Below are 27782 nucleotides of genomic sequence, written 5' to 3' on the forward strand. Positions count from 1 at the left end.
TCAGGCCAACCGGTGCCCACTTTTCCCGCCACCTGTACTTCCTCGTCTTGTGGTACAGTGACCCTGGAAGTGGACAATCAACCTCTCAAGTTCTTAGTGGACACTGGGGCGGCCACCTCTGTTATCTCTTCATCTCAGCTGCCTCCTACAATCTCCCTGTCTTCAGATTTCCTCACATGTATTGGAGTTGAAGGTCAACAAACCTCATCACCACTCACTGTTCCCGTCCCAGCTGGCCCATTCTCTGGTGTCTTTGCCAAATTTCTGGTGTCTGAAACCTGCCCCGTCAACCTTCTAGGAGCTGACCTCCTTCAAAGGCTTCACGCTACCATCATCTTCGGTGATCAAGGGATGGAATTGCAATTACAAGATCCTGCCTCACAACAAGGCACTGAAGATCGTTGTGTCCTTAAGGCTTTCCCTCTGATGATGATGACTCTGCAAACGACACCTTCCCCGGATTTGCCCAATCTACCTACCACTCTGTGGTCAACTGGACCTGAGGATGTGGGTCTGCTCAAAGTGCCTCCAGTAAAAGTCCACCTCAAACCTGGGCACCCATACCCCAGACTACCTCAGTATCCGCTTAAGGCTGCCCAAGAGCGGAGCCTTGGAGTTCAGATTACCTCCCTCTTACATTCTGGAGTGCTAATCATATGTGTTTCACCCTGTAACACACCCCTGTTTCCAGTGAAGAAGAAGACAGCTCCTGGAGACCCTCCGAAGTACAGACTTGTACAGGACCTTAGAGCAGTCAATTCAGCCACCATCTTGGAAACTCCTGTGGTACCCAACCCAAACACCTTGCTTTCTCAAGTGCCTACTTCAGCAACACTCTTCACCGTTATTGACCTGGCTAATGCTTTCTTCAGTGTCCCGCTTCATGAAGACTCACAGTTTTTATTTGCCTTCACGTTTCAAGGATCTCAGCTGACCTGGACCAGGACACCACAGGGTGCCCAGAACTCCCCTAACCAGTTCACTCATGCTATGAAGATGACCCTGGATCCGTGGGTGTTACAGAATCTTCATGTCACGCTTCTCCAGTATGTTGATGACCTACTCCTCTGTGGAACTGAAGAGAATCTGTTTGCTGCTTCTGAGTCCTTGCTCCTTTTTCTTCATTCTGCCAACTGCAAAGTCTCAAAGGCCAAGGTCCAGTGGTGCAAAGAGAAAGTCGTCTTCCTCGGACACTGCATCTCTCAAGGCTCGAGACACCTCACCGAGGACAGAAAACATGCAATCGAGGATATCCCTTATCCAAAGACATACTCTGCTATGCAGTCTTTCTTAGGACTCATTACCTACTGCAGACAGTGGATTCCGGATGCTTCAAGACTCATGCAACCTTTGTATGATTGCCTCAAGACTGGAGGACCGGACTGGGATCATGCTGAAAATCCGTACATCTATGCTCAGCAAAAGGACTGTTTCCTTGCTCTCAAGGTAGCTGTTGTCAGCGCCCCTGCTCTGGGTCTCCCTGACTACACTCAGCCGTTTCATCTCTTTGTTTCAGAATCTGAAGGACATGCCTCTGGTGTGCTGGCACAGAAACATGCTGATCGTTTCCGTCCTCTGGCCTACTACTCAGCCAGGCTAGACCCTGTTGCCAGAACTGCTCCTTCCTGCCTCAAGGCTGTGCATGCAGCCCATGTTCTTCTGGATAAGTCTGCTGACATAGCACTTGGTCATGACTTGGTCATTCAAGCTGGACATGATCTCTCTGCTGTCCTCCAACAAACATCTCCTAAGCATCTAACGAGCCAAAGACATCTCAGACTTCAGTGCTCTCTACTTCTGCCCTCCAACATCACCTTCCAGAAATGTACTACCATCAACCCAGCCACTTTGCTTCCACATTCTAGGGGGGAGTTCCCTGACGGGTATAAGGACTTACCAGACGGGAGGTCACCTGATGATCCGCATGACTGTGTAAAAGCACTGGAACAAGAAGCCTCTGCACCACAAAATGTGGTAACTCAAGAACTTCTCAACCCTGATTTGCAACTATGGACTGATGGATCTCGATTTGCAGACTCTTATGGCAAGTTCCACACTGGATATGCGGTCACCACTGAAACAGAAGTCCTTCTGGCTGAAGCCTTGCCACCTCACCTTTCGGCTCAAGAAGCCGAACTTGTGGCCCTACAACAAGCATGTTATCTAGCAGAAGGGAAGACGGCCAATGTCTACACTGACTCAAGATACGGCTATGGAATCTGTCACGATTTTGGATTCCTGTGGAAGTCCCGAGGGTTCATTACGGCTACAGGAACCCCTGTTAAACATGCACTAAGGATTAAAGCCCTGATGAAGGCATTGGAGCTACCTGTACAAATTGCGGTGATCAAGGTCAAAGCTCACGGGAAAGTCAATTCGAAGGAGACTAGAGGAAACCATTTAGCAGATCAAGCTGCCAAAGCTGCTGCCATAAAGAAAGTCTCAGCAAAGTGGGAAGAAGAAGAAACAGCACCAGAAAAACCCTGTTGGGAAGGCACTGATACACCTGTGATGCCTGTGCTTACCAGAGCACAAACAAGAGAACAGGCAACCAAAGAAGCTACCCAAGTCGAAGAAGAACGAGACTTTGAGAAGTCCGAAGCCCGAAGAAAGAAGAGGGAGTTGATAGAAGACATGGAAATGGAATACCCTGCCACCGGATCTGTCTGGAAGCCAGCCCGACCACCTGAAGAGAGATTGTGGGAAGAACAAAAGTTGACCTCTAAAGAAGAAAAGAAGCAGTGGGAAGCTGCAGGAGCCATTCATGGGAATCGTAGTTCTGCCGGACAATACCAATTTCCTAGACTCTATAAGGTGGATGAGAAACCCTGTCTACCCAAAAGAATGTATCCAGCCGTTGCAGCATGGGCTCATGGATCAACTCATCGAGGAAAGAACCAAGCTCTGGCCTGTATCAAGAAGCTCTACTGGGCCCCAGGAATCTCTACCACTGTCACAGCCTACTCAAGAGCCTGCCCAGTCTGTGCCATCTGTAACCCAACAGCCACCGCCAAGGTTCCACTTCAGCATCTTGCCAAACCAGACTACCCTTGGCAGAGAATCCAGGTTGATCATATTCAGATGCCCAAGTCAGGAAAGTATGAGTATGTCCTAGTGGCTGTGGATATGTTCTCAGGATGGCCCGAAGCCTACTCAGTGACCAACATGACTGCCAAAACTACAGCTAAGAAGCTCATCACTGAAATTTCGTGCAGATTTGGAATTCCCGAAGTTGTTGAATCAGATCAAGGCCCAGCCTTCACTGCCAATGTCTACGAGGAATTGTGGCACATGTTAGGGACAGATTTGGGTCTGCACACCCCCTATCACCCCTCCAGTTCAGCCAAAGTTGAGAGAATGAACTCCACATTTAAGACCCAGTTGCTTAAAATGAGCCAGGACCACCCACTCCCATGGCCAGATTTGCTCCCCGTGGTCCTATACCATATCAGACACACCCCACAGGGAAAACACGGCCTGACTCCCTTTGAGATTCTTTTTGGTGCTCCACCTAAAATAGGAGACATTAGGCCACAAGAGTTGTCTGAGACAAATGATAAAGTTGTACAATTTGTGATTGCATTGTCTAAGGAACTGTCTACCACCCACTCTACAGTTTCTGCTTCTCTTCCAGAATCCACAGGTGACGTGGTCCATGACTTTGTGCCAGGAGACCTGGTGTATGTGAAAAAGTTTGTGCGCAGAGATTGTCTCCAGCCGAGATTTGAAGGACCCCACACGGTGATCCTGGTCACCCCCACTGCAGTAAAACTTGAAGGAAAGAGCACCTGGATTCATGCTTCACACTGTAAAAGAGACCGAACCAGTGTTTAGTCACAGTAGTGACTGAAGGGAAATGTTGCTGTTGTTTTTGACCTCGGGACTGGGGGCCATCCTCGCCCCTACCTCTTCGGCCCCTATTGTAAATAAGAATTCTGGTCCCTTTATTCTCTGGGTAAACCTGACAGCCCCGGTGAATATCTGGCGATTTGATTTCTGTGATGTAGTCAAGTGCCTTGAGACTGAACGGGTGGTAGAGGGGATCATCCAGTTCTATATGTGTGTTACCAGACAAGACAACAATAATTGTCATTATTGGACAGATGCTGCCTGGAGTACGGGGAATGATTGGGGATATAAACCTAGCGAAGCCATGTTCCCCAAGGATGGGACGGGTAGGAGTCTTCGTGAGAGAATGCATCTAACAGCCCTTCTGCAACCATTTAGGGGCTGTAAATGGGGTAGAAGCTGTCACCCCCTTCTCCTAAATCTTGAAAGCCCTCAATCTGCTGATCTGCAGACGTTCGTACTAGGAAGGCATTATAATTATGTATTTAGTGCTGGACCTTATGCGTATTTAGGCCATATACGGCTTCAGGATATTAGCTTCAGACCAACCAAGGCCCCCGTTACCAGTACACCTAAAATAGGCCCAGGTGAGCGTTTGCAAAATGTAGTTAATGAAGTGATCCCCATTCCAGGTCTCAGTTGGCAAGAGGTTTTCTCCATAGAAACACAAACAGCCCCAAGGAAAAATTTGTGGTTAGAATGGGTGAGGTACAATGTAAAAGTCCAGAATATCTCTGTAGGATGTATTGCTTGTGCTGCTGCGAATACACACCTATACACACATGCATTGCTTTTCCCTGATGACAACACCACTGCCTGTGTCCATGAATTTGTTGAAAGGTTTGAAGCCCACTGATTGCCCAGATTACGTCCCACTAATTCATAAGGAACCCAAACTAAAGGTCCCAGGAGAAGTAACTGTATTAGCTGACAATTACACCTGCTATAATTCCCACGACACCACAGGTACACCAGTAGGGATCTTCGAGACAGGTTTCTGCAAAGAGAATAGTTCTCTAGATACTGACTTGTTAATCAAACATACACAATATATGTATGACATTTATTGGTTATGTGGAGATGGTAAGCTCCGTCCTAGGTTGCCAAATGCCTGGACAGGCCAATGCACCCTTGTTAAACTAGCTATGCAGTTCAAGAATCTACCCTGGGATCCAAAGATACCTGATGAACCTACCAGGAAAAGGAGAAGCCTCGATCAGCTCCATATGAGTTATGAAGAAGATCCACTAGTATATATTGATGCTATTGGAGTGCCAAGGGGGGTGCCTGACCAATTTAAAGCCCAGAACCAGATCTATGCTGGCTTTGCTTCTATAATCCCACAGGTGCAGATTAATAAAAATGTTGAATGGATCAATTACATATATTACAGTGAACAAAGGTTTGTCAATTTCAGCCAAGATGCCTTCCAAGGTATAGTTGAAGAATTGGGCCCTAACACTAGAATGACACTCCAAAATCGACTAGCCCTTGATATGATATTAGCTGAGAAAGGAGGAGTTTGTGGGATGGTGGGAGAGGAGTGTTGTACCTATATCCCTCAGAACTCTGGAGTGAATGGAAAAACCATGATAGCCAATAAAAAGATAACTGGGTTAGCAGCAGAATTGAAAACTAATGCTGGAGTAGACACATCTTTCTTTTCCGGCTGGTTGGGTGGACTCAAGGGATTCCTTCAACAAGCTTGTATAGTACTGATTGCCCTCCTTGTAATTGGATCGATAACTCTTTGTAGTGTTATTCCCTTGTATAAAAAGGTTATTGCCAAAGCAACTCCGACTGGCACCTTCCTCAATCAAGAAGTAGACCCACCAGAGTACGATGGTACTGATCTAGGGGAGATCCCTAAGTATATTCCCCTCAAGAGAGTAGACAAAACCCCCCATTCTCAGATGATGTTAAGAGACTTAGTTTAGGGACAGCGGGAGAACTCCATGTGAGGTTAGTGAAGGGTTCAGCTGCCTGGAGGCCTCTCGCTAGGGGAGAGCTTCTGAGGTGTCTGGATGAAGAAATCCACCTCCCCTTTTCCCATCGCATGGACAGTCTCGAAGGATCTTTCATTAAGGGAAAAACTTAGTGTTTAGGGGGGATTGTCAAGGTGAAAATATATTTTCTTATATAACTTTTATACTTTTATACTGTGAAACAATAAGTTTTTCCTAATTGCTTGCTAATGCAAATGTAACTGTATTAAAGATGGCTGCCAGTGTTCACTTTCACTTAAATTCAGTGTCTAAAGAGTTAAGTTAAGTTTCATTTCTCCTAAAAAAGATAACTCAGGAATGTGAAGAAGAAGTAACCATCGGGAGACGTTTTGACGAATCAGAGAGAGACTGGACTCTAGATGTATACTGCATAAACCCCGCCTAATGCACGCCTTCCCCTAACACTCAATATAGTATTGTGTATTTGTAAATAAAGCCAGTTGTTGTACTGCTCCTGACAGGTGTGGATGCGGGACATTAGCTAAGACTGAATCAGCTGCGTGTCTGAGTCATTCTTAATTGGTACCAGATGTTTTGCGCTCGCACAATGATTTGGAATGACCGGTGAATGAGGATTTATTGTCGTTTACGACCCCGACAGTGTTCTAATTGTATTATTCTTTTGATGTGAGTCTGACATATTCTATTCTTAGGCCGGTTTCACATTAGCGCATTTTCAGCGCGCGCACGGCCGGGGGTAGCTCCGCCCCCGATCCGGCTCTCTGCCCGGCGTGCCCGCCCCTTGCCTGTAGCGCCGCCTCCTAGCGGACGGCGGCGCCTGCGATCGGCGCACCCTATCTTTAGCATAGGGTGCGCCGATCGTGCGCAGGTCGTGCGCTAGTTGCGCTTTGACCTGCGCTGCGCACTTTTGACGGTGCGCCGTGCGCGCCAAAATCGAACTTTTCGGATTTTGGCGCGCACGGCGCACCGTCAAAAGTGCGCAGCGCAGGTCAAAGCGCAACTAGCGCACGGCCTGCGCACGATCGGCGCACCCTATGCTAAAGATAGGGTGCGCCGATCGCAGGCGCCGCTGTCCGCTAGGAGGCGGCGCTACAAGGAAGGGGCGGGCACGCCGGGCAGAGAGCCGGATCGGGGGCGGAGCTACCCCCGGCCGTGCGCGCGTTGAAAATGCGCTAGTGTGAAACCGGCCTTATCTGGCTTTGTGCTTTTCGGTGGCATATTGTAAAGATGCATACTGGTTGGAGCCATTCTTTTCTATGAAAGTCCTCTAGGTGTTAACCCCATACAATTACAGTCTCTGAGCGCAATAGTAATTTATATATCCTGATTTACATTCTGACACTTGTGGTGACTATTTTCTTTTACTTATGCTGCTGGGTCTCTACATAATTGAGCGTCACTGTATCATCTTACAAATTATTAAAATCACCATTTTAAAAGAAATGAAAAAATAAGTACACTCTGTGTCACTGCATAGGCAAGTCTTTCAAAACATCAAATTATTCAATCCAGAATATAAACGTCATGCAGGAAAAAAATAATGAAAGAAAGAAAAAAATAAAGGAAGAATAAAGGAAGGAAAGAGAGAAAGAGAGAGAAAAGAAGGAAGGAAAGAAAGGAAGGAAGGAAAGAAAGAGAGTAAGAAAGAGAGAGAAAAGAAGGAAGGAAGGAAAGAGAGAGAGAAAAGAGGGAAGGAAGGAAAGAGAGAAAGGAAGAAAGGAAAGAGAAACAAAGAGAAAAGAGGGAAGGAAGGAAAGAGAGAGAGAAAGGAAGGAAGATAGAGAGAAAGAAAGAAAGAAAGAAAGAAAGAAAGAAAGAAAGAAAAAAGTAAAGGAAGAATAAAGGAAGGAAGGAAAGAGAGAAAGAGAAAGAGAGAAAAGAAGGAAGGAGGGAAAGAGAGAAAGAGAGAGAAAAGAAGGAAGGAGGGAAAGAGAGAAAGAGAGAGAAAAGAAGGAAGGAGGGAAAGAGAGAAAGAGAGAGAGAGAGAGAAAAGAAGGAAGGAGGGAAAGAGAGAGAAAGGAAGAAAGGAAAGAGAGAAAGGAAGGAGGGAGGGGGAGAGAGAGAGAGAGAGAGAAAGGAAGAAAGAGAGAGAGAGAAAGGAAGAGAGAGAGAGAGAAAGGAAGAGAGAGAGAGAAAGGAAGAGAGAGAGAGAGAAAAGGAAGGAAGGGAGATAGAGAGAAAGAAAGAAAGAAAGGGGGAAGGAAGGAAAGAAAGAGAGTAAGAAAGAGAGAGAAAGGAAGGAAGGAAAGAGAGAGAGAGAAAAGAGGGAAGGAAGGAAAGAGAGAGAAAGAGAGAAAGGAAGAAAGGAAAGAAAGAAAGGAAGGAGAGAGAGCGAGAGAGAGAGAGAAAGAAAGAAAGAAAGAAAGAAAGAAAGGGAGAAGGAAGGAAAGAGAGTAAGAAAGAGAAAGGAAAGAAAGGAAGGAGAGAAAATTAGGAAGTAAGGAAGGGAGAGAGAGAACGAAAGAGAAAAGAAGGAAGGCGAAAGGAAGAATGGAAAGAAAGAAGTGAAGGAAGGAAGGAAGGAAAGAGAAAGAAAGGAAACAAGGAAGGAAAGAGAGAAAAGAAGGAAGGAATGAAGGAAAAAGGAAGAAAGGAAGGAAAAAGGAAGGAGGGAAGGAAAGAGAGAGAAAGAGAGAAAATATGGAAGGAAGAAAAGAGAAAGGAAGAAAGAAAAAAAATAAAGGATGGAAGGAAAAAGAGAGAAAAGAAGGAAGGAAGGAAAGAAAAAGAAAGAAAGAAAGAAAGAAAAGGAAGAAAGAAAAAGGAGGAAAGGAAACAAAGAAAGAGGAAGGAAAGAAAGTAAGAGAAAAGAAATAATAAGAAAAAGAACGAATTGTCGTATTTTTATCACAACTTCTCTGCAAAATAAAATACAATAAAAAGTGATGAAACATTAGATGAGCCCCGAAGTCACACAGAACATCTAAGGCTACTTTCACACATCAGGTTTTCGGCGTCAGGCGCGATCCGGCGTCGTGCCGGAATGCCGGATCCGGCAAATGTTTTGTAAAACCTGATGTGCCGGATCCGGTTTTCTGCTGGATCCGTCTTGTTCTTGACAGACAAAACCGGATCCGTCTCATCCGGTTCATCCGTTTTTCGACGGATTACGCCGGATCCGGTTTTTAAAATTGACCCTTGTGGCCTTCCGAACGGGATTGGCTACTGGAAAACTATATATAGCATGTTCCTACAGCCCTTCTTTGACAGGTTGTAGAGAAGAAAGTGCAGGCTGGAGAGAAGAGCAAGTTACTGGCGAAGATGGATGTTGTCATTGGAAATATTACCACTAGAAGTTCTGTGACGGTTTCAGTAATGAGGGACAATTTTGCACTATACTTTATGTCACCTCAAGGCAGAGTACACTGGCAGGATGACAGAGTGTGAAAGATTTGTGCCCTAACCAAACTTGTGTACCTTCTGGACCAACAGTATATACCTTTGCCAACCAAAGTTGGCTATCTTGTCATGGTCTTACTATTTTTAGCTTTAGGCCACAGGTGTGTACCTGGTTGTGTTTTATGCAAAGTATTTCACCTTTTAACAAAAGTTGTGTACATTGTTAGGAAATCACCAACAATAAACATAACTTTTTAGGTGAAATACTTTGCTTCAAACACAACCAGGAACACAACTGTGGCAAAAAGCTAAAATTTACCCACAGTTATATACCTGGTTTTGAATACCTTTTTACCTTTGAAATACCCTGTATTTAACCTTTTTTTTAAACATAGTTCGCCGCAGAAAGAAATGACAGACAACCATTGTAAAACGATAATTTAACTTTTATTTAAAATTTTTTTTTTTTTTTTGTAAAATGTTTTTAAAGTGCAAAAAACTTTTTTAATAAAGGTTTTAAACCCAATGGGCATTTTTATTAAAAAACACACATTACAGGGGGCGTGGCCTGGATCTCACACAGGGAGGACGTGTTTTATGGCAGCTCCCGCTCCTAGCCACAAAATTGCCTTATTTGGCCCAGATAAAAGCGGCATAAAAGCGACAAAAAAGATTTTTAGAGTGCCCCGGGCTTGGAGAAGAAGGTGAGGGGTGGTGTGGAGACGCGGCACCGGAGCGCTGAGCGGCCTCGTGGAGAGTGCTGCGGCGCTGGAGGAAGACGGGCGCCATCTTTATATATCCCCCTGAGTACAAGACCCGGAGATCCGGACCGCAGGAGGCCCTTGGTGGAGGTGTGAGACCACAGAGCAGGGAGCGGTCTCGCCTGTTGGAGCACAAGGCGGTGAGAGGAAACCCCCGGTGTGCTGTCTGTGTGGCCTGCGGGGATTGCTGTCGCTGCATGAGCTGCATGAGGGGGAGGAGGGTGCTGGCTCTGGGCCAGACAGGTTGTTGACGGCCCCCGGCGTTGCTGAGACTTTCTGCAAGGCCTGAGCGGGGGATATCGCTCCCCCCACATAGAAGTGCTGCTGTCTGCTGATATAAACGCAGCAGTGGAGAGTTGGCGCTACCCTGTCTCTGCCGGCTCCAGCGGATCCCCGCGGATGTTTCCAATTTTTAACCCCTCACCCTCCAAGTTACATGGGGTTATTTTTATATAGTAAAATGCTGTACTAGACTTTTCTTGACGCACGGGTAGTAAATTTTAGGCACGCTTCAATTGAGCAAAATGGTCAAAACTAATAAAGAGCGTGCAAAACCGCTGACTGCGGAGGCGCATCGAAGCAAACAAGGTGAAATGGATAAATTTTTGAAAAACAAATCTGCTACGTCTAAGCCTAATGCTAAAAGGCTCCCTGTAGAAGTTGTGGAGGAGGAGCATGCCGAGGACTCAGATTCCAGTGACGATGCTTCTGGCAGCGATGTCACTCAATCAGACTCTGGGAAACTTTCTAGATCGTTTTTTAAAAAATTATTAGCACAGGCTATGAAACCATTGGTTAATGAAATATCTGGTATGAGAGCGGACTTGTTACACATTGGTAATAGAGTGGAGTCTTTGGAGTCCTCTCAGTCCTCTATCATTAGCCACTCCAATGCTATGAGAGAACATCTAGATTATCACAGAATACAGCTTAACAACTCTTTTCTGGCCCTTGAGGATCAGGAAAATCGGAGTCGCAGAAAGAACATACGGATAAAAGGCTTGCCTGAAAGTGTTTCCACAGAGATATTGGAAAAAGCTACTAAGGAGATCTTTGCCCTCTTAATTCCACAAGAAACATGTGACCAAATTGTAATAGAAAGGGTGCATAGATCTCTTAGACCAAAGCCGAAACCAACGGAACCTCCGAGGGATGTGATTTGCGGTCTACTGAGCTATTTGGATACCAATGCTATTTTGTCCGCTTCAAGAGACATTAAAAATCTTTCTTATGAGGGATCTGCTATTCATCTTTATCAGGATGTTGCGCCGTCGACCCTTGCAAAAAGAAGAGTCCTAAGGCCCCTCCTGGAGGTGTTACGCTCGCGTAAAATCTTATATAAATGGCTGTTTCCGTTTGGTATATCTATACAAGGAGATGGTAGGCAAATAATGGTTCGGACCCCTGAAGATTTACCCAAAATATGGGACGCTTTTGGCATTGCCCCTATGGACATTCCTTCCTGGCTTCCTCTAGACATGGATCATCGTACGCCTCCCCCTGTTCATGCTTTTACTGGAGGACAGGGGGACTGGGTCTTGGGAAAGAGACGCTCGACTCCCAAAAGAGGGAAATCTGGACCGGAAAAGGAGATACCCCCCTGAGCTTTCTTGTGCTTCTCCCGGTTGTATTTGTTTTTTCCACACTGGAGCCGGACCCCTCGGCCCGTTCGGACATGCTTTATCCTATTTTAGCTTGCTAAGTTTGACATTTATTCAGGTGTTGATATCATTCAATTGCCGTATAAGTTAACATATGCCACTCGTGTGTCAGAAATGTTTTTTCCTGTTCTGTTATGGGAGGTATTTTTGACCCCCTGCCTCTGCCACAGACAGGTAGTTGGTTCTTGTTGTATTTCTCATGTTTTATCTTAATAATTTTTAGGTTTTTTGTTATTTTTCTTATCTCTTTGTTTTTTTCTTTTAATTTCTGTGGTTTGATGACGGAGGAATCCTTTTTATTACCTTCTTTAACAAATTATGGGTGATAAGGTGAACTTAGCCACTATAACTGTGGCCTCGTATAATGTAAAGGGCTTACGCTCTCCGAATAAGAGAAGCCAAGTGATGAATCTTTTGCACTCAAAGAAATCTAGTATAGTTTTCCTGCAGGAGACACATTTTAAAAAAGGGAGAGTCCCAGATATGTCTAGATCTCGCTACCCGACCTGGTATCACAGTACGGGCGGTTCAGCGTCGGGTGGAGTGAGTATTGCTATAAAGAAAAATGTTCCTTTTATTTTGAGCGATTGTTTATCTGATTCAGAAGGCAGGTACATTATAATTAAGGGCTTTTTGGCTAACACTAGGATTACCTTGTGTAACTTATATGCCCCAAATAGGAACCAGATAGGTTGGCTGTGTAAAACATTGAATGTTCTGGAACTTTTTACTGAGGGTCTGTTGTTGGTGGGAGGGGATTTTAATGTATCTTTGAACCCAGCCTTAGATACTTCAACGGGCAGATCGGCTCTTTCTCAGAGGGCGCTGAGACGATTACAACTTTCATTACAAAAATTGCATCTGATAGACCCTTGGAGAACGCTTTTTCCTTCGGGCAGAGATTACACTTTTTATTCCCATCCGAATAATAGCTATCACAGAATTGATTACCTACTGGTACAAACAGCTAATCTCCAATTAGTTAGAAAAGCTAATATAGATATCATTTCTCTCTCAGATCACGCTCCCATTTTTCTTGACATAGAGATAAAAACTCTACCACGGCCGGCTGGGTCGTGGTCACTGAATGAAACTCTTTTGGACTCGGATTCTCACATTGAAAAACTGACAAGTACTCTTGACTTCTTTTTTCAGAATAATTTGCACTCAGGCCCGCCCTTGCCTATGGTGTGGGAATCTCATAAAGCAGTAATGAGAGGGGAATTTATAGCCCTAGGCTCATATTTGAAAAAGGAGCGATCAAAAAAGGTTGTGTCTATTCTACATCAAATCAGTTCCTTCGAGAGGTTACATAAGAGATCTCAGGTAAATAAAATATTGTCAGAACTGACAGATCTGAGAACCTCATTAAAAAACCTTTTAAACATTAAATCAGCAAAAATTTATATGAGAAGTAGACAGAAGGTTTATCTCCATGGCAATAAGAGTAGTAAGCTTATGACATCCCTACTTAAGAAACAAAAGGAAAAGACGTTTATTAGACAACTTAGAGCTTTAGATGGCTCTTCAATTCTCGGGACTGCAGATATTGCCAGGGAGTTTAAAGACTTTTATGAAAATTTATACAATTTAAATACACCTGATAGCATGCAGGAGCCAGTCACAGCCTTAGCAAAAATGAAAGAATTTTTGACCTCGTTACATCTCCCTAAAATAACTCTTGAAGGTCAGTCCTTATTGACTGCCCCAGTTACCCCTACAGAGATTTTAGACATTCTTTCTACTATTCCGAACGGAAAGGCACCGGGCCCAGATGGTCTTCCCATTATCTATTATAAAAAGTTTATAAAACCACTGTTACCTCACCTAGTGTCTTTGTTTAATTCCTATTTAGCAGGCCAGCTCCCCCCTAGACAATCCTTGGAGGCATACATCACAGTCCTCCCTAAGGAGGGTAAAGATCCCAATCTGTGCACTAGCTACAGACCAATATCACTGCTTAATGCAGATATCAAGATGTGGGCTAAAATATTAGCGGGCAGATTAAGCAATTTCTTACCTAAGCTAATTTATGCAGACCAAGTAGGCTTTGTAAGAGGCAGGGAGGGGAAGGATAATTCTACTAAAGTCATTCAGTCTATAATGTTTGCTAAGACTCGGGGTATGCCCTTGATGCTCTTGTCGACGGATGCTGAGAAGGCTTTCGATAGAGTGAGCTGGAGGTTTATGGAACAAGTAATGATTAAGTTTGGCTTCCCTCCTCAATATATAACAGCAGTCCTCTCGCTTTATTCACAACCGACGGCCAAGGTCAGAGTCAACGGCACCCTGTCAGATAGTTTTGGGATTAGCAACGGGACTAGACAGGGTTGCCCCTTGTCGCCTTCTTTGTTCATTTTAGTTATAGAAACTTTGATACAAAGCATCAGACAAGATCAACGTATAGAGGGGTTGACGGTGGGTCAGAGGTCACTTAAGACTCTAGCTTTCGCAGACGATTTGCTTTTCCTTATCTCCAATCCATCCCAGGCCTTTCCAATTATTCTTCAAGCCTTTCATCATTTTGGTCTCCTTTCTAATTTCAAAATCAATTTGTCAAAATCTGAAGTGTTAAACATTGGTCTCCCTCACTCTCAGACCTCCACCATTCGTACGCAGATTCCATTCTCTTGGGCCACTAATTCTATTAGATATTTGGGAATAATGATAACTAGAGACCCCACTAACCTATTCCATGACAATTACACTCCTTTAATTCAAAAGGTCAAAAACCTGATGCAGAAGTATAGCTTACCCACTTTATCCTGGATGGGTCGTATTAATGTGTTTAAGGCATATATAATGCCCATTATACTATATACCATGAACATGGTTCCGATTCGGATTCCCCTGACATTTTTTGGAACATTAAAATCCCTTATTGGAAAATTTATATGGAAAAATAAAAGGGCTAGGTTACCTTATAAGTTTCTTTCTCGTCCTCTCTCTTTTGGAGGGTTAGGGGTTCCAGACCTTCTTTTATATTATAAGGCTATCCATCTCAGTAGATGGTTAAAGGTGGTGTCCTGTGCTGAAAGGGAGGAGGGGGATAGTGTTGACTGGGCTTTACTGGGCCCGAGAGGTTTGCCGTATCTCTGGACTAGGGCTAAGCCGCCGGCCTCTCTTAGGTTGGATGATGTAACTACAACTACGTTGCGTATTAAAAGATTGGTAATGGGAGAGTTCCCGGAAGATACTTTCCCCTCCACATTGACACCGATTGGCTCAATTCCCTATTTGTTAGAGCAAGACTTTCAGGATCCATACAATTTATGGTCCAACCTCCCTAGAGAAACGTTAAATAGTTTTTATAGTAATAACACTTTGCGGGAGGGATCTTGGCCACAGGGGGCATCGGTCCAACCAACAAATTTTCTCCAGAAACAACACATCAAACGCATACTTTTACAGTTTGGAAGGAGATTCCCGTCTAAATCTAATTGGTCCTGGCTAGATATTATGATTAAACTTCCATCCCCACGGCAGAAAATTATATCCCGCATTTACTCACATCTCATCTCTCCGAATGTACATTCTAAACCCTCATTTATACACTCGTGGGAAATTGAACTTAATATCACGTTTACAGAAGATCAAATATCTAAAATGCTGTCAAATGCTCGGGGTTTTTCTAGATGTGTACTTTTGCAGGAGAATTCTTATAAAATATTAACTAGGTGGCATTTAACTCCAGCTAAGTTGTTCCAGTTAGGCCTCGTGGATAATGATGATTGCTGGCGATGCCTCAATCCTAGAGGACATCATACGCATATATTCTGGGAATGTCCTAGATTGCGAATTTTTTGGGAGGGAGTTGAGTTAGTTCTCAAAAAATTAGGATTAATAAAGGTGGATCTTGGAGCCACGGAAGCTCTCCTTTCATGCCCGTCAAAAGATTTTTTACCAAAAAAACATGGGCTTCTTCCACTGATGTTGAGTGCGGCGAGACAGTTGATAGCTACCCATTGGAAGGATGTAGCTCCTCCCACGTTGGGAGAATGGTATACGAAAATAAATCAGATTTATCGTTTAGAGGAGCTGTCTAGCTGGGAAATTTATAATCATAAAGCTTTCGTGTCGACTTGGGCCCCTTGGAATAGGTACTTAGAAGACAATCCTCTTTAGGAACATTCTGGAGTTTTTTGTTTTGTTAGGCTCTACTGAATTGGGTGGCTTCTGCTTTGGGGCTCCTGGCCTTACTACCCCATATTAGATAGCTCAATTGTAATACATGGAGAAGCGTTATTTTTTGAAGTGCACCCATGCAATGATTGTGCTCATGTTGTCAACCACATGTTGTTATTGTTAATGTTGTTGATATTGTATATGAATATGTTCCCTTTTCCCCTTCCCTTTCTTTTTTCCTTTCCTCCCCTACCTATTTTTTCCTTATTTTCTCCTCCCTTCCCGCCCTAAACCAGACACTATTTAATATGTCGCCAACTGTACCTGAGAATTGGTGTTGTGTTTAATGGTGATGTTCAAAAACTTAAAAAATTCTAAAATAAAGAATTTACAAAAAAAAAACACACATTACAAATCTGTGTAGTGTGGGGTGGAAATACTGCTGGAGGGGCTGCGGGACACTTCGACACTGGGTGTGTGGAGAGAGGACTGGGATCGTGGTGGGGAAGGAACAGTTAGAGGTGAAGGTGTGGAAAAAGCTACAGAATGGGTGGACATGTGGGAGGCAGAAGAGGTGGTGGGCGGTGGAGTGGAGGGTTGGGCAGGGACTGTAGGAGCAGATGATGTTGATGGAAAGTTGTATGGGGAAGGAGTTTGGTACGGGGAAGGAGTTTGGTACGGGGAAGGAGTTTGGTACGGGGCAGGTTGCTGGAAGTGGGGAGATGTCTGGTACTGGGGAGGTTGCTGGTACTGGTGAGGTTGCTGGTATGTAATAGGAGGGGGAGGATGGAAAGTGGCTGGAGGGGGTGCAGATGTAATAGGAGGGGGAGGATGGAAAGTGGCTGGAGGGGGTGCAGATGTAATAGGAGGGGGAGGATGGAAAGTGGCTGGAGGGGGTGCAGGTGGAGGAACTACAGTGGTGGGAGGTGGAGGTTGGGAGGTAACCTGCTGTAGAGCACCGTGGCACGAATGCATTACATGCATCTGCTGGGTAGGAGATAGTGTTGCCATGCGCTCCACAACAGACCTGAAAAAGGTGTGGTTTGGCGAAGATCTTGCTTCTGAATGCATGGTTTGCAGAAGTGTCTTCACCTCCAGAATGCTGGAGTTGATCTTCTGAAAGCCTGCGGAGATTTGCTCTGACAAGACTTTTAGACAGTTCTGGAAAGATGCATTCAGATGCAAGAACTCTTGCGCATAACTCTTTTCCTGACCCCTCTGCCGCTGTCGCCCAGTACCCGCAGGTGTACTAGAGGTGGCAGGGGCAGAAGGGTGGGGTAAAGGGAAAGCGATCTCCTCACCAGCAGCTTCATGTAATGTAGGCGGCCACGATGCTCCTGTGCTGGTGGATGGGACAGATGGGTCGAATGTGTGGGAAGGCTGGGAAGGTGCAGATGTACCGGGGCGGTCGAAGTGTCCCTCGGTGCCGGTCTCCTCAGGGATCGCCTCAGAAGGGTCCAATCGTGCAGGCTCCCGAGTGCTGCTCACCGTGCTGTGGAATAAAGAGAAAAAAAAACAATTAAAATACTGACATGGTATGGCCCTGGCTGAAAAAAAAAAGTTACATCTAACATTTTTTTTCACATGTGGTGTGTAATATTTACCTTCTGGTGAGCATTGTTTCCCGGAGGAACGACAGGGCTTGTGCGTACTTGTACTTGCTCCTGCGTCCTCCAGATCCACTCGGGGACCGCATCTCTTTATTGAACTCCTTCTTGAAACGATCCCTCACAGACCGCCACCGATTCACAATTCTGTTACCTGAAACGAGAAAGGAGTGGTTAGTATACAACATCAGTGTTTCACAAACTCCAGTCCTCATGGTCCCCAGGGGTCATGTTTTCAGGATTTCCATAGTAAATAGAAATCCTGAACACATGATCCGTGGGGACCACGAGGACTGGAGTTCGGGAAACACTGGTTTACATCAAGCAACCGGTACTGTATATACTTACGCTCTTTAATCTGGGCCCGAACATCGAGGTCCTCCCAGCGGCCCACAAGGAGCGAACAGATTTCCTCCCAGAGTCGTCGGGTAACGATAAGGTCAGCGTGGCGGCGGTCAGCCATATTCCAGAGCGGCTCCCTTTCTCTGACGAGATCGATGAGGTGGTCCACATCGAGTCCTCCATCCTCACCGTCAGAGTCGGGAGCACGCTGTGAAGGCTGTTAAAGAAAAAGACAAAAATAACATAATTAGCCTCCACAAAAGAAATGAAATAAAAAGTGCAAAAAAACAAAGCAAAAATATTTATACTTACACGCTGGTGACCGCCGCGTTGCTGTCGCCGACGACCCTGGGAGGCACTGCGAGGACCTCTTGGCCGAGCACCAGATTGGGAAGACTAGAGAAGAAAACAAAAAATGTTATGTCTTTGGATGTAGGCATTTGTTTGCTGTGTGTGGTCTGCAGAACATTGTTTTCTATGTGTTGTGTGTAGTGTGATGTTGTGTTTCTGCGTTTGATGCAAAAAACTTACCAATTGTGAGCCCACTTCAGGTGTCTGTCCACCCCTTCCTTCTTCTGGGAGCTCCTCTTCATCTTGTGATTCCTGTTTTGAAATAAAAGGCAATGAATAGACATATATTACAGAGATGATGGATTTTGGAAATAAAAGCTTACCGTCAAACGCTGACGATGCGAGGGAGGGCTCCCAGAAGAAGATGTGCTGTCCTGTTGATGGCCAGACTCCATGGCTGTGGGTATTGCTGCTGCTGTTGCTGCTGCCAGTGATGCCATTTCTGCTGCTGCTGCTGCTGCATCTCTTGGGCGGCTGTTGAATAAAGAGAAACAAAGGGCCCATGAATATCTTGATATTCCATGGCCCTAGTTTGGAGGAATGGGGGATTTGATAATTACCGTCTCTCATCTGCTGCTGGCCTCCCCTTCTCAGCATGTTCCATTTGCTGCTCCATTTGGGGTGGTGGTGGTGCTGATGGTGCTGCAGTGGTCTCCTGCCTTCTCCTGCTGCGCTTGGTTGCTTTCTTGGGTGGCATGTTGGGTGTGGCTGTGGGTCCCACTGTCTTGCTTTTATATATGTCTTGTGGGCAGAGCTACTGAGCATGCTCAGACCAAAAAAACCGGATCCAGCTTTCGCCGGATCAGGCGCATTGCGGCGCTCATAGGCTTTCATTGTGTGAAAAAGCTGGACGCGCCGGATCCGGCGTGTCCGGCTTTTTCGCCGGAGACAAAAAACGTTACAGTAGCCGTTTTTTCCAAACGCCGGATCGCGACGCATTGCCGGATCCGGCGAAAACCGGATGAAACGCATGGCCATCCGGCGCGATCCGGCGCAAATGCAAGTCAATGGGGGGGGAAACCGGATCCGGCATTGCATTTCGCCGGATCCGGTTTCTGTCAAAAGCGCCGGATCGCGCCTGACGGCGAAAACCTGATGTGTGAAAGAGGCCTTACACTATACACAGATTTTTTCCGCCTCCGTCCTCGCTGAGCTGCAGCACAATGACGCCGGAACAGCGGAGCCCGGAGCGCAATGTCGGAGCCGCGGTTTCTGGCTTTTTCCCGTCTTCAGAACATGGCGGGGTGAGATGAATGGCGCCATTTACACCTTGTTCCACAATAAACCAGCCGTCACACGGCCATGTGGAAGGAGAGACTCCTCAGCCAAGCTGCCGCTGCCACTGCCGGCTCTGCTACATCTGCCGTAAGGTAAAACGCTGTAAAACACCGGCGTTTGTCCCGTTTTCTGCATTACCTGCCCTTACCTGACAGGAGCCCTCACAGACAGCGGCAGCACCGTCCACCCCCACCGCTGCACTCGTCTCTGCATCTCTGTGTCCTTCCGCTCCCTGCCCATCACACTATATAGTCCCACTTACCAGTTTTCCTACCAGGCCTAAACTTACTTATTGTGCAGTAGTGAAATATAGCATAATATCACTTATTATTGCACACAGACAGCAGCAGGCACAGCTGCATCTCTGTAAATACTATGTAGTCACTTTTTCCTGTCACTATCCTCCATCTTATGGACTTTATCTTTATTTTTCTCCGCCTTTATTTGCTGGCCTGGTAATATGTAGACGCGTAATTAGCATTAAAAGTATATAGTAGCAATAAAGGATCAAATATTACACTACAGAGACTACAGGGACTATTCTACAATAACGGGTATCACTCCGCCGGGCTGGTTGGGACAATTACCATAGCAACGCGTTGTTCCTTGTCGCCACAAGAAGCACCGGGGAATGAGCAAGTGAGTGGCAGAAATAAGAACCAATCAGTTGCGGGAAAATTATTGTAGGAGGGGTTATTAAGAACTTGGCTAGCTAATTGGGAGTGTGGTAGTAGTAGTAGCCACGCCTTCTGCAGGTTATCGTGGGCTGCAGAGGTGAGGAGAGCAGAGGGGGAGAAGTGAGCAGAGGAGCAGAGGTGAGCAGAGCAGAGGAGGAGAGGTGAGCAGAGGGGGAGAGGTGAGCAAGGGGGAGAGGTGAGCAGAGGAGGAGAGGTGAGCAGAGGAGGAGAGGTGAGCAGAGGGGGAGAGGTGAGCAGAGGGGGAGAGGTGAGCAGAGGAGGAGAGGTGAGCAGAGGAAGAGAGGTGAGCAAGGAGGAGAGGTGAGCAAAGGGGAGAGGTGAGAAGAGGAGGACAGGTGAGCGAGGGGGAGAGGTGAGCGAGGGGGACAGGTGAGCAGAGGGTGAGAGATGAGCAGAGGAGGAGAGGTGAGCAAGGGGGAGAGATGAGCAAGGGGGAGAGGTGAGCAGAGGAGGAGAGGTGAGCAGAGGGGGAGAGGTGAGCAGAGGGGGAGAGGTGAGCAGAGGAGGAGAGGTGAGCAAGGAGGAGAGGTGAGCAGAGGAGGAGAGGTGAGCAAAGGGGAGAGGTGAGCGAGGAGGAGAGGTGAGCGAGGGGGACAGGTGAGCGAGGGGGACAGGTGAGCAGAGGGTGAGATGAGCAAGGGAGAGAGGTGAGCAAGGGGGAGAGATGAGCAAGGGGGAGAGGTGAGCAAGGGGGGGAGGTGAGCAGAGGAGGAGAGGTGAGCAAGGAGGAGAGGTGATCAGAGGGGGAGAGGTGATCAGAGGGGGAGAGGTAAACAGAGGAGGAGAGGTGAGCAGAGGGGGAGAGGTGAGCAGAGGGGGAGAGGTGAGCAGAGGGAGAGAGATGAGCAGAGGAGGACAGGTGATCAGAGGGGGCAAGGGGGACAGGTGAGCAGAGGAGGAGAGGTGAGCAAGGAGGAGAGGTGAGCAGAGGGGGAGAGGTGAGCAAGGGGGACAAGTGAGCAAGAGAGAGAGGTGAGCAGAGGAGGAGAGATGAGTAGAGAGGAGCAAGGGGGTGAGCAGTGGGGAGAGGGGACAGGCGAGCGGGGCAAGAGGTGAGAAAATTGAAGAGGTGATCAGGGATAGGAGTATTTTGGGGTGATTCATCTGTAGTAATGGTGTGTTTAGTCTTAACACATTCATGTCAGGGCAATTTTTTATTCTAGTTCTATTAAGGCCTTTTCACACATCAGTTTTTTCTGTCAGTCCAAATCCGCCAAAATAGCGGAAAACGGATCCGCAGTTGAACTGACAGAAACGTGTGCCAGCGGATTGGCGGATGTACGGATCCGACGATCTGGCAAATTTAAAGGAACCGTGCCTGGTTAAATAATAAAAAAAAAATACCGGTGATGTAGTGTTCTCCATGTCGCTGCCGAGATCTCGGGGGAGCCGGGGTGGGAGGAATGGCGCGGCTGAGATCTCGCGGGAGCCGGGACCAGGGGACATGAGCAGGTGTGATGGATCGCGGGAGGGATAACCTGGGGATTATCGCGGGATGTTAGCGCCAACCATCGCGCATTGTGGGGAGCAGACATCGCGGGAAGTGAGCGGTCCTTATTGCGGGATGTGTGGAGCGATCGCGCGATGTGGGGAGCAGGGATGACATGATCGCGGGAAGTCTGGAGCTGCGGTGACCATGGAAGAGAGAGAGAGAGAGATTTTTCTACCGGCAGCCAGACAGAATTGGGGGTTAAATCACTACATGGCGGATCCGCAGCCCGAAAAAACGTTGCAGGGTCCGTCTGGTCATGTCAGCGGACGGCAAAATCTTGGCGGATCCGCTGACATTCGGATGCAACGAACGACCATCAGTCAAAATCCACCAATAATGCTAGTCAATGGGGAAAAAAACGGATCCGCCAAGAAAAATGGCGGATCCGTTTTTTCTCCAAAATGGCGGATTTTGACTGATGGTCAAAAACGGATGTGTGAAACAGGCCTAAGAGCCATAACTTTTTTAATATTCTATCCTCACATTTTCTTTTCAGTGTTTAAATAATATTTCTATAGACTGGGCTTTTACAGGCACAACAATGCCAAAAACACCTCATAGGTAGTTAATGGAGATGTCCATTGAGCAAACCCCCTGCAATAAATTTATTTTTAACCCATTCTTGGCTAGGCAACATTTTTTTTTTGTGCTTTAATGTTTCCTCTTTTTCCAAGAACTTTTTTATTTATTTTTTTTCCTGTCGATCTAGCTGTTATTTGCAGGACAAGCTGTAGTTTTGTATGACACCATTTCATTTCACCATATAGTGGTACAGAGAAAAATGGTTTGTGCTTCGTTTTTTTTTTCTTCCCCTTCTTCCCAGAGACATAACTCTAATTCTTCTGTCCGACATTGTGCTGTCTGTTTAGCACTGTCAAGAGGACGAGTAAGGTGGTAGACACATGAAGAAGGAGATGTAGGGCGATGCAGCACTGTGGAGAGGACGGGTGAGGTGGAAGACAGATGAAGGAGGAGATGTAGGGCGATGCAGCACTGTGGAGAGGACGGGTGAGGTGGAAGACAGATGAAGGAGGACATGTAGGGTGATACAGCACAGTGGAGAGGATCGGTAAGGTGGAAGACAGAAGAGAGAGGAGATGTATGGTCGTGCAGAACTGTGGAGAGGACGAGTAAGTTGGTAGACAGATAAGGGAGGAGATGTAGGATGGTGCTGTAGTGTGGAGAGCACAGGTAAAGTGGTATACAGATGAAGGAAGAGATGTAGGGTTGTGCAGAACTGTGATGATGACAGGTAAGGTGGTAGACAGTTGAGGGAGGAGATGTAGGGTGGTGCAGGACTATAGAAAGGACAGATAAGGTGGTAGACAGATGAAGGAGGAGATGTAGGGTGGTGCAGGACTGTGTAGAGGACGAGTTATTTGGTAGACAGATAAGGGAGGAGATGTAGGGTGGTGCTGCAGTGTGGAGAGGACAGGTAAGGTGGTAGACAGCTGAAGGAGGAGATATAGGGTGGCGCTGCAGGTGGAGAGCACTGGTAAGGTGGTAGACAGCTAAGGGAGGAGATGTTAGGTGATGCAGAACTGTGGAGAGGACGGGTAAGGTGGTAGACCGATGAAGGAGATGTACGGTGGTGCAGAACTGTGGAGAGGATGGGTAAGGTAGTAGACAGTTGAGGGAGGAGATGTAGGGTGGTGCAGCACTGTGGAGATGAGAGGTATGGTGGTATACAGTTGAGGGAGGTGATGTAGGGTGGTGCAGCACTGGAAAGGACGGATAAGGTGGTAGACGGCTGAAGGAGATGTAGGATGGTGTAGAACTGTGGCGAGGACAGGTAAGGTGGAAGACAGTTGAGGGAGGAGCTATAGGGTGGTGCAGCACTGTGGAGATGACGGGTAGGGTGTTAGACAGATGCAGGGTGGTGTAGCACTGTGGAGATGACGGGTAGTGTTAGACAGATACAGGGTGAAGCAGCACTGTGGAGATGACAGGTAGGGTGTTAGATGTAGGGTGAAGCAGCACAGTGGAGATGACGGGTAGTGTTAAACAGATGCAGGGTGGTGCAGCACTGTGGAGATGATGGGTAGGGTGTTAGACATGCAGGGTGGTGCAGCATTGTGGAAATGACGGGTAGTGTTAGATGCAGAGTGGTGCAGCACTGTGGAGATGACGGGTAGGGTGTTAGGTGCAGGGTGGTGCAGCACTGTGGGGATGACGGGTAGTGTTAGACAGATGCAGGGTGGTGCAGCACTGTGGAGATGACGGGTAGGGTGTTAGATAGATGTAGGGTGGTGCAGCACTTTGCAGAGTATGAGCAGGGTGATAGAGAAAAGATTTAGGGCACTTCAGAACTGTGGAGCGCTGTGTGGGCGAGTGTGAGAAGCTTATTTTTTTTTGTAACGGATGGGCTGCCAGTGCATTGACTGGCATAGGGTGGAGGCTTTGCGTTAGCTCATTATTTCCCAATCTTCGGTCCTTACGGCCCCCAACACATCATGCTTTCAGGATTTCCTTAGTATTGCCCTGGTGAGAGAGCATATGGCGATTTCTACTGCCTTGATAATAATTCCATCACCTGTGCAATGCTAAGCAAATCCTGATCTTTTTGGGGACCATGAGGACTGAAGTTTGGGAAACACTGGTTTAGCGGCTGGACACAATTTTGGGCCTGGCTGCTGCATTCAGGGCGGATTGAAGAGGGGAGAGTGTAGTGCGATCCAGTAATCAAGACGAGACTGGATCAAAGACAGTAAGAGCTTTTGCAGTTTGCAATGTTCGAAAACAGCGGGTTCTGGAAATGTTTTTGGTTTGAGCTGACATGAACGTTAGTAGATGTTGAAAAAACATCTTCCTTCCCTAAGGAAGAAGAAGACCTCTTTGTTGGGGTGTTGGGAAAAGGACCCGTTGTGATCACCTGTTCTTCATACTGATGCCTCCTTAATAATGAATGCTAAGCATGAGACTCCGTGCCTCCTGCGGTACAATAACACTTATTAGTCTCCCCCCCCATATTTCCAGCCAGTGTAAGAAGCAATGAACCAGATACAGAATCTACTTTATGACGCCCTAATAAAAACACAACATGTGGAGAGAGCTGCACTCGTCAAGATAAGAGAAGCCACCGCCCTGACCTCACCACCGGGATTCCACGTAAGAAGGTCTATGTGGCCGCGAGGTGGTGTAGACCTACCCGGATGAGTATCAGAGTATACAGATCTGTCTACATCTTATTTGTCACTATCCCATCTATGGTGGGTATATACAGGGGTTGGATAAAATAATGGAAACACCTGGAAACATCAACAAAAGTTAGTTTAATATGGTGTAGGTCCACCTTTTGTGGCGATTACAGCCTCAATTCTCCGAGGTATGGATTCATACAAGGTGTGAATTGTTTCCAAAGGAATTGCAGCCCATTCTTCAGTTAAAACACCCTCCAGTTCTTTGAGCGACGATGGCGGCGGAAATCGACGTCTAACTTGAATCTCTAAAATTGGCCATAAATGCTCAATAATGCTGAGGTCTGGGTATTGTGGGGGCCAGATGAGATGCTCAACTTCATTACAATGTTCTTTGTGCCATGCTTTAACGATTCTAGCTGTATGAATTGGTGCATTATCATCCTGAAAGATGGCGTTCCCCTCCGGGAACAGTGCTTGAACCATAGGATGCACTTGGTTGCCCAAAATGCCTAAATAATCTCGGTTGTTAATTCTTCCATGAAGGGATATCATTGGCCCCCCAGATCATCACAGAACCTCCGCCATGTTTTACGGTTGGGAGAAGGCAGTCTTGATGGAATGCATCTTTCGGCTGGAGGTCGGAAATTGGGTAAACGATGATTCGTCTGAGAATATCACGTTTCCACTGCTCGAGGGGCCAATTCTGGACGTTTCTACACCACTCTAAACGCTTGGAAACATTTGTCATTGAGAGCAGCAGTTTTCAAATTGCAGCTCTTCCGTGGAATCCAGATTTGTGCAGCTCCCGACGAACAGTTTTCGTGGAAACTGGGTTCTGTAGGTGTTCATTGACCTCAGCAGTGATTTTCGGAGCTGTGGTCTTGCGATCCTCTCTCACAATTCGCTTTAGAATCCGACGGTCTCTCTCAGTCAACTTCGACTTTCGGCCGGACCTGTGCTTTGCTGACGTTTTTCCTTCTTTTTCAAACGCAGTCATTACTTTGGAGACAGGACCTCTTGACACGCCAAGCATTCGGGCACTTTCTGTTACACCAGCGCCTGCCATTCGAGCACCAACAATTTGGCCTCTTTGAAAATCCGAGAGGTCTGCCATTGGTATCAGGTTTTCATCAATGTTCTTACAATTCTGCAAAACAAATTAATTTACATACACATATCACATAACACAAATAATCAACTAGAAAACATTACCATATGTCACGGTCTGCATGTTTATAACATGTTCGAAGATTATGATGCCAAAACGTTAGGGTATGTGCACACGTTGCAGAAAATTTCTGCACAAAAACCTGAATCCCTTCCCACAAACCGCACCTATTTTTCCGCGGCGTTTTTTGCGCGGTTTCTAAAAGCATGGGAGAAGCCTAAACCGCGGAAAAAAACGCAAAATTAATGAGCATGCTGCGGTTTTTACCGAGATGCGTTTTTTTCGCGGTAAAAAACGCATCAATGTGCACACAAAGTACAAAATGCATAGAAATGACTGTGCAGCTTATTTTTAGCGGTTTTATAGCGAAAACCGCGGTAAAAACCGCTAAAAAAACGCTGTGTGTGAACATAGCCTTAGGTGTTTCCATTATTTTGTCCAACCCCTGTAGATGATATTCATGGCACTGTGTATTGTCACATTACAGCTCCAGCCTCATCACATCCATGGGATCATTGATGCTTTCAAGAAGAGTCCAGACCTAAGAAGAGAAGGCTTTCACTTTGGAGATAAGATTTACCAGTGTGTCCGTGCGGATAAGAATTCCATCTATGCAAAATGTGTGAGTGGTCCGGCGTCTGGGATCTGCTATAGACCATGAGTGCTGGTGATTGCTGAGGGTTTCCTAGTATTTATCAACTTCTCTGCCACCATTGGAGAGAAGTTAAAGGGGTTGTCCAGGCTTGGGGCTCAAATCTGCAGTCACTTAATGTGCCAAAGCGCGTTGTTCTCCAAGAGTGGGCGGGCGGGTGACCGCAATTATGCAATTTGCATACATGTGATGACATGCTGACTAGACGTGCATGGTCTATCTCAATGCAAATGAATTGACTGAAGCCAAACACCTCTAGTTGGAATGTGACTGGAAGTATGGAAATTGCATAATCGCAGTCACGTGCCCGCCCGCTCCCACCATCGGAGAATCCTGACACAGCGTGCATTGTGCGCGCACTGAGGAGTCACAAGTCTACAGTCACAAACAGTCCTTTAAGAGATGATAAATGTATGATCTCTGGAAGCATCTGCTAAACACAAGAATGGGGGTCTGTGTGCACTGTATAAATGGAACTCCGGTCACCTGTCAAAATCTATGGGACTGACATAGATGTGTGAAGCACTCGGCTATCGTCATTAGCCCCATATGCATAACTTGATATGCAGACTTTGCAGCTTGTATCAAAGGAGACAAATAAGTCACTGTCTACATTTATTCACATAGGATAACGATGGAGTCATAATGGTAAAAACCAAGTCGAATATCCTCCTTGCTACATATCGTGACGGCATGTACCCCAGTGTGTGTGTAGAGGCCACTGAGAAGCTTGGTAGGTTCACACTTCCTAAACTTTAATTATTATAAAAGCCAACGTTTCACTTGTCTGGAGGTGTAATGTGGAAGAGCAAATCCAGTGATGAAAAGCGTAAAATATGTTCATTTCCTTGTACATAGGGGCAGTATTATAGTGGTTATATTTTTGTACATAGGGGGAAGTATTATAGTAGTTATATTCATGTACATAGGGGCAGTATTATAGTAGTTATATTCTTGTACATAGAGGCAGTATTATAGTAGTTATATTCTTGTACATAGGAGCAGTATTATAGTAGTTATATTCCTGTACATAGAGGCAGTATTAAAGTAGTTATATTCTTGTACATAGGGGGCAGTATTATAGTAGTTATATTCCTGTACATAGGGGCAGTATTATAGTAGTTATATTCTTGTACATAGCGGGCAGTATTATAGTAGTTATATTCCTGTACATAGAGGCAGTATTAAAGTAGTTATATTCTTGTACATAGGGGGCAGTATTATAGTAGTTATATTCCTGTACATAGGGGCAGTATTATAGTAGTTATATTCTTGTACATAGCGGGCAGTATTATAGTAGTTATATTCTTGTACATAGCGGGCAGTATTATAGTAGTTATGTTCTTGTACAT

General features: G+C 46.1%; 2 protein-coding genes across 11 annotated transcripts in view; one reads left to right on the forward strand and one right to left on the reverse strand.

Moving 5' to 3' along the window:
* The window catches only part of LOC141083857 (protein FAM228B-like), a 282247-nt gene extending 262755 nt beyond the window's left edge, over positions 1–19492 (reverse strand). For 3 of the 7 annotated variants that reach the window (XM_073568331.1, XM_073568332.1, XM_073568330.1), the window contains exon 1: positions 19125–19280. In XM_073568331.1, the coding sequence (XP_073424432.1) occupies positions 19125–19265 (141 nt within the window). In that variant the 5' untranslated portion in view covers positions 19266–19280. Of the gene's footprint in view, positions 1–19124; positions 19282–19418 lie in introns of those variants that run through there. The other 4 variants (XM_073568328.1, XM_073568329.1, XM_073568333.1 and 1 more) reach the window with 3 other exon arrangements.
* LOC141083858 (profilin-4-like) overlaps positions 19242–27782 on the forward strand; it is a 68641-nt gene continuing 60100 nt past the window's right edge. Inside the window, exons 1-4 of one of the 4 annotated variants that reach the window (XM_073568337.1) lie at positions 19251–19372; positions 24447–24578; positions 26266–26400; positions 27058–27163. In XM_073568337.1, coding sequence (XP_073424438.1) covers positions 24462–24578; positions 26266–26400; positions 27058–27163 — 358 coding nt within the window. In that variant the 5' untranslated portion in view covers positions 19251–19372; positions 24447–24461. Of the gene's footprint in view, positions 19373–20026; positions 20119–24446; positions 24579–26265; positions 26401–27057; positions 27164–27782 lie in introns of those variants that run through there. The other 3 variants (XM_073568338.1, XM_073568336.1, XM_073568339.1) reach the window with 3 other exon arrangements.

The sequence above is a fragment of the Dendrobates tinctorius genome, unplaced genomic scaffold, assembly GCF_039654945.1.
Source record: "Dendrobates tinctorius isolate UK_male_01 unplaced genomic scaffold, ASM3965494v1 ptg000021l, whole genome shotgun sequence".
NCBI lineage: Eukaryota > Metazoa > Chordata > Amphibia > Anura > Dendrobatidae > Dendrobates > Dendrobates tinctorius.